This window comes from Colletes gigas, unplaced genomic scaffold (genome assembly GCF_013123115.1).
Source record: "Colletes gigas isolate AHSC1104 unplaced genomic scaffold, ASM1312311v1 Colletes_gigas_Sc00059, whole genome shotgun sequence".
Lineage (NCBI taxonomy): Eukaryota > Metazoa > Arthropoda > Insecta > Hymenoptera > Colletidae > Colletes > Colletes gigas.
This window is the reverse complement of record NW_025106688.1, coordinates 145,327-158,106: the sequence shown is the minus strand read 5'-3', so window position 1 is coordinate 158,106 and position 12,780 is coordinate 145,327. Positions and strand designations below refer to the sequence as shown.

Sequence of the window (12,780 nt, the reverse complement as noted above, 5' to 3'; positions counted from 1 at the left end):
ATCTGAGGTAGAAGTAAATGTTTATAATGAACAGTATTTGACATTGTATCTAATACAAAAACAATCATACTTAATGATCAAATCCTTTATCCCAGTTATCAGCTACACTCAAACAAGGAAAATATTGGAACAACTTACATTTGTAACATTCAACTAATGAAAGAAATATGCATGTTAAATTGATGCATTTGCTATAATATGATACATACTACAAAAAGAGATGGGTTCTAAGATTATATGTATAATGAATTAGAAAATAATTTAACAATATATACCATTTTTATAACACATTTATTATAAACACATATCAAAAGTGGCTGATAAAAGTATTTAATCTCTTATGACTAAGATTTCCAAAGATCACAGAATGTAAACAAACATTGCTCAGTTTACTGATAGTACAAGGAAAACAATGTTCAAACTTTCTGTCAGAATGTTCATTATTAATAATATAACAAAATGAATTACAAAAAATCCAAAACAAATCAGTAAAAGAATTAATAGTGATCTAATATTCTAGTGCACTAATTTTGGGTCACTCTGTATTTCTCAAGGTATTATAAATCAGTTATTAAATATTTTAGTAGAAAATTTTGATATCAAAACATGTGGTAGATATTAAATAGTATCAAATATTATCTTGTATGAACAGTTCAAGGACTTGGCATTGTCATTAACTGGAGAAAACAACATTGGAGCTGTGCTATTATATTGTCGCGGTGATGATCATTACCGTTTATGTTATCAACCTTGAGTTAAATAAACAGGCAAAGTAAATATGTATAATCTAAATATAAATAGTCTATTGTTGACTAAAAATTGATATGTAATATGAAAACTGTTATTAGCCAATTACATTTACAAAAATCAACAAAAGTACATAGTGTGTTAAATTTTTGTTGCAAAATGTATATATACATGTTAATTAAAATTGTAGCTATTACTATGCGATAAACCAACATTCTGAGGTATGTCATTTATAAGTTTACATATTATTATGTTATTTGAACAGACAGATTTTTTATATTAAAATTTGTTAAATATTTTAGATAAAAATGCATGTATATGAATCAATATTGGATAAATTTTATTCCGTAGTTCCATTTGCTTGGTCGTCGGTTTAATGAATCGATAATGTATCTAAAATTTTTATTCGTTGTTCGCGAATAAAGTTTGCCCACATCTGATCTGAATTCATTGGTCTTAAAAAGTTAATAAGTATAAATAAAGATATTAAAAAATAATTGTAACATTGTTATCTAATTTGTTAGCATATCTATTTTAAATTAATATAATAAAGTAAGAAAGTACAAGTTGAATGAAAGTTTAAAATTTGAAAGTAACGTTCAGAGAACGAGGCATAAACTTCAGGACAAAAGAAATTCGCTCTTAGTACCATCTATCGACGCGAACGGTTAATTGCAACATTGACCGGGTTCAGAAATTCATAGTTTCGAAAAATATAGTTGTCTTTTTGTTTGCGTTCAGTATTAACGGTTGGAACTCGGAAGAAGGATTTGTATTTGAATATTAAATGTAACGGAGTCAAGGGCTACTGAAAATTGACCATTTGGTTGTGTAGACAATTCTAATAAATTGAGTTTACGATTTTTCAAAGTACGTTGAATGTCCTGTCAAAAGTGATTCTCATATATCTTCGTTTTGTAAGGTAGGTTTAGATTTTTAATGACGAACGCTTTCGACTATTATGTTCTGATGTCCTAAATCTGTTGTTACCGTCAAGCAGAAATTGTTGTATTTTCTTTTGTGTTCTATTAATTACGATCTGCAATAATGTATTAATATTTGTTGAAGCACGTAGAAAATATGCAAACCGTTGATATTGGAATACGTCGGCTTATAACGAATTTATTTACAAGTAATACTATTCAGTTATAATTTTAACTGAATTATAAAATGAGTTTTTTTATTGTATGTAATTCTAGTTACTTAAATAAAATAACAATTTCTAGCTTCTCATTTAATGTACTAATTACAAAGTTTGGAAACAGCATTTAGTATTTGCTCATTTTTTCTTTATTAAACTCTTTTCTTATGTTTAAACATGATAGACGTTTATGAAAAGTATTAATAAGAATTGCAACTATCAATCAAACATGTAAAATAAATTAAACTACCTATCCGTCAACTGTTACTTAATTTATAATGTAAAAATATAATATTACCTATATTTCTATGTAATTGCTTGTACTACGTGTATTTAGCATAATAATTATTTAATATCTGTTAATGTAATATAATTAATATTAAGTATGTGGTTTTGTTAAAGTAATATTTTATCTAAGATATTAATATTCTAGACACAATATAAGGAAGTTTAAAACCCCATAGGTTCTAAAATATGGAACAAAATACAGAGTATATTAAATTACCGTTAGAAGAACGATGTGTGCATAAGGTAATATGTTTTTCAACATAGTTTTTTACTTTTCTTTCTATTCTAATTATATTTTCATTTATTTTTAATAAATGAATTTTATAAAATGATTAATGTTATCGCAGTTATGGAGAGCACGTTTACATGGTTATGAAGAATGCGTAAACACATTCCAATGTATTGACGATGAAAAGTCTCCTGAGTGGAATAAGTATCTAGGATTTATTAAAAAGTTTGTAGTAGATAGCAATGCTGCAGCACAAGAAAAAGGATTGGAGGCAGCATTAGCTTTTGTTGAAAATGCTGCGGTAGCAGGAAAGTATGTTTCCTGTAGAAAAATTGATGCATTGTCTAGTATTACTTTTATGTTAACATAACTTATCAATGTGCATTTTTTTTAACGATGAATAATTTTAAGGTTTTTGATTAGAATTGCTTATATGTAATTTTGTAGGACTGTTGGCGAAGTTATGAATGGAATAGTCTCTAAATGTATTGCTGCTCCTAAAGCTAAGACAAAAGAGTTAGCAGTGCAAATAACATTAATGTACATAGAAATTGAAAAACATGAAGCTGTTCAAGAAGAGTTATTAAAGGGAACGGATGCAAAAAATCCAAAAATTGTTGCAGCATGTATTTCCACTCTAACATTGGCTTTAAGGTGATTATATGTTATTTGTATCATTTACTAGTACAAATGAAATGGAATATAAAAAGAAAATTATTTTATATTTATTGTATAATATTTTATTGTTATTTTGTTCGAATGTTACAGACACTTTGGTCCTAAAGTAATTAATATAAAGCCTTTGATAAAAAAGATGCCTAGTTTTCTTGAAGATAGGGACAAAACGGTCAGAGATAGTGGCAAATTCATGGTTATTGAAATTTATAGGTATTCTTTTGACATTAAGTATTTTTAAACTGTGTCCTATGACAATACAAATATATATTTTGTGTAATTTTGTCTGAAATGTTCAGGTGGATAGGTGCTCCTTTAAAACAACAATTAAATACACTAAAACCAGTACAAATCACAGAATTGGAAGTAGAGTTCAATAATTTGAAAGAAGAGAAAGTTATACCGAATCGATTTTTGAAATCTCATAAACCAAAAGCAATATGTATTGTAGATTCAATGAGTGAGAATGGTGAAGGTATATATATAAAAAATTATCTGTCATTATTTTTGTATTTCTTTTTGTAACAAAACACACTTTGTCATTAAGATGGTAAAGATGATTGCGATGGCAGCCCTATTCCAGAAATTGATCCTTACGAATTATTAGAGCCTGTTGATATTCTTTCTAAACTTCCAAAAGATTTTTATGACAAAATTGAAGCTAAAAAATGGCAAGAGCGAAAGGAAGCTTTAGAAGCTTTGGAGATTCTAGTAAAAAATCCTAAGCTTGAGAATGGTGATTATGGTGACGTGGTGAGAGCTTTGAAAAAGGTATGTATTACATTTACTATATAAAATTTATTATTATTATATTTTTTAAATGTTATGAACAGGTTATATCCAAAGATACTAACGTACTAGTTGTTGCACTGGCAGGGAAATGTCTAGCTGGACTAGCTATAGGTCTTAAAAAACGATTTCAACCTTATGCAACAGCTTGTCTATCGTCAATTTTAGAAAAGTTTCGCGAAAAGAAACAAAATGTTGTTCAAGCACTTAAAGAAGCTGCAGATGCTATTTTTCTTAGTGTAAGTAATTTTCTTAATATGTAATTATTACAAAGTGTACATTAAAAATGTTATATTATCTCTATTCTTAGTAAAAATTTAATTTCAATTAAACATTTAAATAATACAGTAGATACTTTTTAAATGCAGATACAAATACACTTGCAAACATATGTTGAAATAGTATTATATATTTTGTTTATATTAGGTTACTATTGACATTATATTAGAAGACACACTTGCTGCATTAGAGAATAAAAATCCTGCAGTTAAAGCAGAAACAGCTGCTTATTTATCAAGATGCTTTTCTCGCACACCACCACAAAGTTTGAACAAAAAGTTGTTAAAAGCATATACCGGTGTACTTTTAAAAACTTTAAACGAACCAGGTATATTTTGAAATTGATTTTCGTAGAATCTCTTATAATGTACAAAATATATTAAAGAGTGAATTTTATTCTAGATCCAACTGTTCGAGATAATTCTGCAGAGGCTATTGGCACAGCAATGAAATTAATTGGTGAAAAAGCTATGATGCCATTTCTTACTGATATTGATAATTTGAAAATGACAAAGGTACTTTACAATTGTATTTAGTTTTTAATTCTGTAAACAGAAATTGAATTTTTCGTATCGTATACATGATTTTACTTGTACTAATTTTTTATTAGATAAAAGAATGTGCAGAAAAAGCTGTAATACACGTTAAAGTTCCTAGTGCGCCAAAAGTGACTGCGGAAAGACCAAACACAGCACCAAGTAAAATTGAATCAACACAAAAACCTAAAGAGTTAGAAACAAAAACTCTAAAGAGACCTAATACTAGCACAGTTAAAAAACCAGCTAAGAAACCATCTGCTTCGTCTTTGACAAATTTAGGTAGATATTGAAGTTGAATGTGGAAAGCAAAAGTAATATAATGATTGTAATAAATGTCATTTAATTTTTGGTATTTATTGTAGCTGTTTCAAAAAAGCCATCTGTTACAAAACCACAAACAGAGAAAAATTATAGTGTTGAGGAAATAGAAGAAATGGCAGTGCAATTCTTACCACCCGACATTCTATCAGGTCTTGTCGATAGTAATTGGAAGAATCGTTTAACAGCAGTTGAACAACTTCTAGAGGTAATGGAATGTGTTTTTACTTAATTTTTATTTCTGTCTTTAATATAGCAAATATAGTGAAATAAATGTGATAATTTTATTTTTCTAGTCTGTAAAACAAATGGATCCAGCAGAAGGATTTACGCAAGTTATTGTACGGACCTTAGCAAGAAAGCCAGGTTTTAAAGACACAAATTTCCAAGTTCTCAAATTACGATTGGAAATAGTAAAATTCTTGGCAGAAAATTTTCCATTTTCAACGTAAATATTTTGTGTGCTTGATATTTCGTTTTATGATAGAATAAACAATTTATTCATTTATTTTATTAACTGATTTCCTAACAGCACTGTTTGCGAATATTGCCTTATGGACATAACTGAGAAATTAGGGGATGCTAAAAATAGTACAGTTGCTGGAGAAACTCTTTTAGCAATAGCAGAGGCAACAAGTTTTGAACATATGGCTGATGAAATAATGGCGTTTGCCTTTAATCAAAAGAATCCTAAAGTTCAACAAGAAACATTAACATTATTGTGTAAGGGTCTTACAGAATTTGGTTGTGTGTAAGTAATAGAATCATTTTATGCAACATTTACTAATGATTATGTCAAGCAGTAATTATATTGTACACATATATGTTTTAGTATCAATGTCAAATCTCTAATGGAAAATATAAAAAAAGCAGTTGCAGCAACAAATCCTGGTGTACGTACTGCAGCCATTACGTTATTAGGAACATTATATTTATATATGGGTAAACCATTGCTTGTATTTTTTGAGAATGAGAAACCTGCTTTACGTCAACAAATTGAACAAGAATGCGAAAAGGTAATTTTTCGCTATTATAGTAAATTATTATTTACAAATGTGCCATCATAATTATACTCTATTCATCATATATCCCCCTTGATACAACTAAATTTTCATAAAAAGTATAAATAAATAATTTCTTTCTGATGACATTTGTTTTGGAGATTTCTAAGAATATGTATACCTTTTTTTTGTTGAAATTTTTGGTGAAAGCGATTGCTGTATGAATACTTTCTATACTCACTGTAATTAGTTAAGGAGACAAAGTTAAGTGGTTTATGTTGTATATTTCTTTATATAAATTACAATAGTAACAATAACAAGTATAAATATTAACAAATTATTATTGTTTAGCATAACGGTGAAACTCCTCCAATAGCAGTTCGTGGAGTAAAAAACAAAAAGGATAAAATAAGTGATGACGATGATGATGTTGAAATAGATAAGAAATCTAATGCCAATGAGCTTGACATTAATAATCTCATTCCACGGATTGATGTCAGTAATCAAATTTCAGAGAGTCTTCTTAATGAATTATCTGACAAAAATTGGAAAGTAAATATGTTATTATTTGTAATATTAATAAGATAGAACATTTTTTTGTCAAAAGAAAATAAATTAAATTTTTTGCAACATTAGGTGCGAAATGAGGGTTTACAAAAAATAAGTGCTATTATCTCAGAGGCAAAATTCATAAAAGGCTCTATTGGCGATTTACCTCAAGGATTAGCCTTACGATTGGTTGACAGTAATAGCAAAATAGCACAGTCGACTCTAGGCATATGTCAGGTATTGGCTATTGCTATGGGTCCACCAGCAAAACAACATATTCGAGTCCTTTTTCCTGGTTTCATACAATGTTTGGGTGATAGTAAAAACTGGATTAGAACAGCAGCAATCTCGTGTATAAACACATGGGGAGATCAATGCGGTTACAAAGAATTTTTTGACGGAGAAATAATAGGAGATGCTCTAAAATCTGGATCACCGGTACTTAGGGCCGAAGTTTGGAATTGGTTAGCACAAAAATTACCGCTGATTCCTGTAAAACAGATATCGAAAGAAGAACTTCTCGTATGTCTTCCATATTTGTACAGTAATTTAGAAGATCGTAATTCTGATGTTCGGAAAAATGCTCAGGAAGCAGTATTGGGTTTTATGATTCATCTGTCTTACGAAGCGATGGCTAGGAACACGGAAAAACTAAAACCTGGATCGAGAACAGTAGTACTTGCTGCATTGGATAAATCTCGGCCAAATTTACCTATTAAACCTTTACCGAAAAAACAATCACCAGGAGAAAGTAGTCAAAAAGTTGTTAAGAGTGCTGGAGCTTTGAAAGCATCGAAAGCCGTAGTTAAGACTAAACAGAATCAAGTATCATCAAAACCTGGTAGTGCTCGTAAAAAAGACGACGATGTCGATACAAGTCCTTTATTGGCTATTAATAATCTCAAACACCAAAGGGTGATCGATGAGCAAAAATTGAAAGTCCTGAAATGGAACTTTACTACACCCAGAGAAGAATTTGTTGAACTTTTGAAGGAACTTATGACTGCTGCAAATGTAAATAAAACTTTAATAGCAAATATGTTTCATTCAGACTTTCGATACCATCTTAAAGCTATTGAAGCATTAACTGAGGTAGATATTTAAAATATTTTTATTAATATTTTTTAGGAAACATTAACATATTGCCAACCAATTGGGAAAATATCCCTTTTTGTGCCATACCGCATTTTACGCTTACAAATATATACACTGTGTTAAGTGTATATTTTCTCTGTAATTTGCAACAAAGTGAATTTGATTTGTATAAAGGTGACTATGATCTACAAAAGGGTTAATTTGCAGAGCAAAATCACCCTACATATTTAAAATCACTTATGCTGCTAATCTTCTGTAGAGTTTAGCTAGTTCGAACCATAATTAAGTACATTTTATAATAATTCGTAATTATAGAAATAATTTTTACTAACATTAATAAAATTACACAGAAAATAATCTCATTTTATAACTTTATATGACTATAATGAAATATTACTGAACATTTTTATAACCAATAGGAACTAATTATTATATGATATTTCATGAAATTTTGTCCATAATTAGTTCCTCAAAGACAAGATGAATAGTATTACAAAAATTTCATGTTATTAATTCTCATATTTTAGCAGTTATAGAAGTTTAAGTAAAGCCATGTTTTTGCACACAGTTTTCAAAATATGTGTGGTTGGCAAAGTGTTAACACTATATCGTAATATTATTACAGGATACAAGTTTAATAATTCTACAAATTTTAGGATCTGCCTGATAATAATAAAGCATTAGTGTCTAATTTGGACCTTATTCTCAAATGGCTGACGCTAAGATTTTTTGACACTAACCCTTCTGTATTATTGAAAGGTTTAGAGTATTTGCGAATGGTATTCAATCTGTTGATAGAAGATCAATATCATATGTTAGAGAACGAAGCAGCATCGTTTATTCCATATCTCATTATCAAAGTAAATCTTCTATTCTTCTTCTTTTATAATGTAACATATTTATTAACATATAATTTGTATGTAATAAACTTTTTCATAGATTGGCGATCCAAAAGATGCTGTGCGTAACGGAGTTCGGGCTTTATTTAAACAAATAGCATTGGTGTATCCAGTAAGCAAATTATTTTTGTATGTGATGGAAGGTTTAAAATCTAAAAATGCTAGACAAAGAACAGGTACATAATATAAATAAAAATAAAGGGTAGAAAATGTAATTGAGCAGTATATAATTATTTAATTTTCTTCTTTGCTTTTAGAATGCCTAGACCAGTTAGGGTCTCTTATAGAAAATTATGGATTGTCCGTGTGTCAACCATCTGCGTCTGTAGCATTAAAAGAAATAGCAAAACAAATAGCAGATCGTGATAATTCTGTTCGAAATGCTGCTTTAAACTGTATCGTTCAAGCATATTTTCTTCAAGGAGAACGAGTGTATAAACTTATTGGTCAGGTAATAATTTCATAAGAGTTACATTCAGTCAAAAGTATTACAAGTTTTTTGGAAATTGGTTCATGGGTGTTTCAGATATCTGAAAAAGATCAGTCATTATTAGATGAGCGTATAAAGAGGGCTGCTAAAAATCGTCCAACAAAGTCAGCTTCAACTAACAGACTTTCGGCCCCTTCAAGTGCAAACCCAATTCCTTCCAACGAAGATGTTAAGGCAGAATCTGAAGAAGAAAATGAAGAAATATCTGAGCCACAATCTACTCCACCACCGCAACCACCACCACAACAGAATGAACTGTGTGTATTATATAAAGTATACATTCTTTTATTCCTTTCATTTAATTTTTGCATTGTCTTCATTCTCATAAGCAATTTTATTCAAGTCCATAAGAGTGGACTTTTCATTATCTTGAGATTTCAAAAAACACAATGATTATATTCATTTATATGAACATAAAAGCGTTTATTAACACTTACATCACATAGAATCGCGGATAAACGCGATTATTGTTTCATATAGTCACATACTGACACACAAAAACACGATTATTGTCACCTGTGATCATATTTAAACACAGGTAGATTAATATATTTATATTTTGATATCTTTTTATATCATTAGTGTCAAATGATAATTTGAAATAAATTTCAACTTTTAGACATTCTCCAACATTGTCGCAGTCAAAAGTAACAGGTCCATTTGGGCTTGACATGGATTTTTTGAAAAGAATCGAATTAGAAGCACCTGTAAAGTATAGCAATCCTGTTCTTACAGAGGTTAATTTAGATGATCTGTTTGAAGCTCCGAATGCGTTAAATACACCCAAATCACCGTAAGTAATAATTGTATTTCTCTGTTATTGCAATTGTTTGGATTCGACATTAAAAAAAGGAATAGAATTATAATTTATGATCTTCAGTTATTTCATTTTTATTTATTTTCTTACTATTTTATAATGTTAATGTTACAGTTTAAAAATCTAATATTGGAATAATATGGTGCATATTTCAGGGTGATTTCGATTTTTCCTCCGAAATTGTTAGTGTCAAAGTCCGCATCAGCAACACAACAATTAGGTACAGTTAACGCTAGTAAAGATGATAGTCTTGAACGCAAAATTCTTGCAATGTCTAGTTTGGACTTATCTGTTGCAATACAAGCGATGAACAGCATAGACAACGTTTGTATTTATAATATATGTTTTATTGTTTGTTGAATTTACTTACACGTACGCATATAATCTGAAATTATTTTGCAGTTGATAAAATCTCATCAAGTTTTAAGTTTGCAGTCAAAAGAAGATCAGTTTATTGGCTCGATAAACATGCAATTAAAATTTTTACAAACGTATCCTTTACAACAAGAGGGTACAGATATCTCTAAAGGTTTTAGAAACACATTTATGGTTATACTAGCGGTAAGAATCATTACATAAGTACAGTTTTGTAACATAGTTACGCGTAGAATAATGTACGATAGGTACATTGTATTTATTATGAACTTATTTATAGTTCTATGATACTGGAGTTCTTGGAAAGAATGTTCCATTGATACACTTAAAAGAACTTGTGGATCAAATGATTAGTTTGTTGGCTGAGAACAAATTAAATCATCTACATCAGGCAGAAGTGTATTATCGCGTGATCAATAGTATTGTTTGCAAAATAATAGACAATTCAAATCATACTACTATTATATGGTAAAATTCTAAAATTTCGTATCTTCTATTGATATTGAGATTAATGCATATTTAGTAACATTTTCAATTGAATTTAACTTTATTTATATCGTTCTAATCTTTAGTGCATTAATAAAGTTACTTCATGGATGTGCTGAATCAACTGCACCTTCCAAGTACGAAGAATTAGTTATGAAATGTTTATGGAAAATAGTAAAGACAATTCCTAATTGGGCTGCAGATTTAAATTATGATACAATTCTTTTAGAAGTACACCGTTTCCTTAAAGTATGCTATCCATTATACATTATATACAGGGAATCCCATGTAATTAGGGAAAGCTACATCTCTAAAACGGTTAGATATACAAAATAATATCAAGGCAAAATTAAATGACATCGAATGATGCACAAACTGAATGGAATTTTATTCATTTTTATACATTGATCTATCTAGGAAATTATTTAGTTTTGCCTTGTAACATTATTTTGTATCTCTATTCGTTTTAGAGATGTAGCTTTTTCAGTTACGTGTGATATCCTGTATGTATATATATATTATATAAACATTATTTGTAATGAACACGATATTTATGAATTTACGTTATGTAGGATTATCCAACTGTGTGGTGGAAAAAACAAGAGTCTGATACTCCATTGAGGACAATTAAAACAATTCTTCACAGTATGACTCGCGTGAAAGGTAGTACAATACTCAGTCATCTAACACGAATAAATAACACAAAAGAATCAGAATTGCATTCTTATCTCATAAGGCTAATTGCGGTTAGTTTGCTTAAATATTTATATTATATTAATTGTTTTAACAAAAAAGTACGTACAAATTTTAATTAATTATAAGAATATTTAACAGACTTTTAAGCTAGACGAAATTAATACCAATCCGAGGACAACAGTAAAATCCAGTAATAGTGGTAAAACTCAAGAACATTTGTCAAAGTTTACTCATCAACAATTGTCCGAAATATTTAAAAAGATTGGATCTAAAGAACACACGCGAGAGGTATGTAACATTATGAATATATGTATAATAATTTTAGATGTTTAATTTTCTGTTTTTTTACGATGCAGCGATTACATTATGCTTTTTATATAGGGTTTAATGCAGCTATATGATTTTAAACTTCAATATCCTGAAGCGGATGTACAACCTTTCCTGGTAAAGTCTCACCAATTCTTTCAAGACTTTATAGAACAAGGATTAAGAGACATTGATCAAGCACGAAAAAATCAAAATCTTATACCTCAAACCAATAATCAATACTCAACAGGTACACGATTCAGATGAAGTATTGAAATGAAAGTATTGTCGGTTTTACACAATTCATATTCTATCTGTATTACAGATACAGCTGAGCCTGTTGATTCCGATGAAAAATGCCTAATGGATCCATTACATAGGCTCGAAAAACTTCGAGCAACTGAAGCACAATGTAGAACAACTACCAGTCAGCCGAGTCCAACATGAATTAACTTTTCTTAATATTAATTAGGTAACGATAAAACGAATGTGTACATGTAAGCTCTTTGCAGACAGAAATTTTTAAGTACAAATGGTAAATGGGACAGTACGATTTTAGAGAAAATTTCAGAAAATTGTCACGCAACCAAGAGTTACATACGTATTAAGGCTAATATTTCAATTATTATTTCATTTAAATTTTCATATAAATGTGTTGATCATAAATATTTGACACACTTGTTGTTCACACAAACTAATAAATTACATCTTTCAGGATTGCAGTTCTTAAACTGAATCAAGAACCAATAACACATAAACATGATATTAAATAAATAGGACATAGGTCACAAAAAGTAATGTACGTAAGGTTATACTGTTCAGTGCAACATTAACTGTAGCATTTATGTTCAATTTTGTTAGTAGTTACATATAGGTTATGCTGCTACTAATTATATAAAGTTTATGTGTTATAAAACGTAATTACGAACGTGTTATATTACTCATATTTATGGCTATTCAAAAATTGTAATTAAGCTATAACAAGCTAGTATTATGCTGTCTCTTTAGACTAACTTTATTACTAATTTTTACTTCATTACTTTCTTAAAATTAAATCGTGC

General features: G+C 29.2%; 1 protein-coding gene across 1 annotated transcript; it reads left to right on the top strand.

The window, feature by feature from the left end:
- The first annotated feature begins 1,409 nt into the window (after positions 1-1,409).
- Positions 1,410-12,776, top strand: LOC122403529 (protein mini spindles). Its single transcript, XM_043407084.1, has 31 exons — positions 1,410-1,669; positions 2,322-2,419; positions 2,524-2,717; positions 2,853-3,059; positions 3,174-3,293; positions 3,380-3,555; positions 3,628-3,851; positions 3,914-4,108; positions 4,296-4,476; positions 4,551-4,663; positions 4,759-4,966; positions 5,050-5,213; positions 5,302-5,453; positions 5,538-5,756; positions 5,838-6,021; positions 6,358-6,558; positions 6,643-7,647; positions 8,307-8,510; positions 8,590-8,725; positions 8,807-9,000; positions 9,076-9,296; positions 9,659-9,832; positions 10,012-10,180; positions 10,259-10,417; positions 10,512-10,699; positions 10,804-10,966; positions 11,290-11,467; positions 11,595-11,701; positions 11,795-11,969; positions 12,045-12,191; positions 12,435-12,776. Exons 2-30 carry the CDS (start codon positions 2,363-2,365, stop codon positions 12,164-12,166), a joined length of 5,790 nt encoding a protein of 1,929 aa, XP_043263019.1. The 5' UTR covers positions 1,410-1,669; positions 2,322-2,362; the 3' UTR covers positions 12,167-12,191; positions 12,435-12,776.
- The last annotated feature ends 4 nt before the right edge of the window (positions 12,777-12,780 follow it).

Coding starts and splice junctions, on each gene's coding strand:
- LOC122403529 (XM_043407084.1), top strand. CDS start 2,363: ATGGAACAAAATACAGAGTATATTAAATTACCGTTAGAAGAACGATGT. Junction 6,559..6,642: donor TATCTGACAAAAATTGGAAA/GTAAATATGTTA, acceptor TTGCAACATTAG/GTGCGAAATGAGGGTTTACA. Junction 11,970..12,044: donor CAATAATCAATACTCAACAG/GTACACGATTCA, acceptor TCTGTATTACAG/ATACAGCTGAGCCTGTTGAT.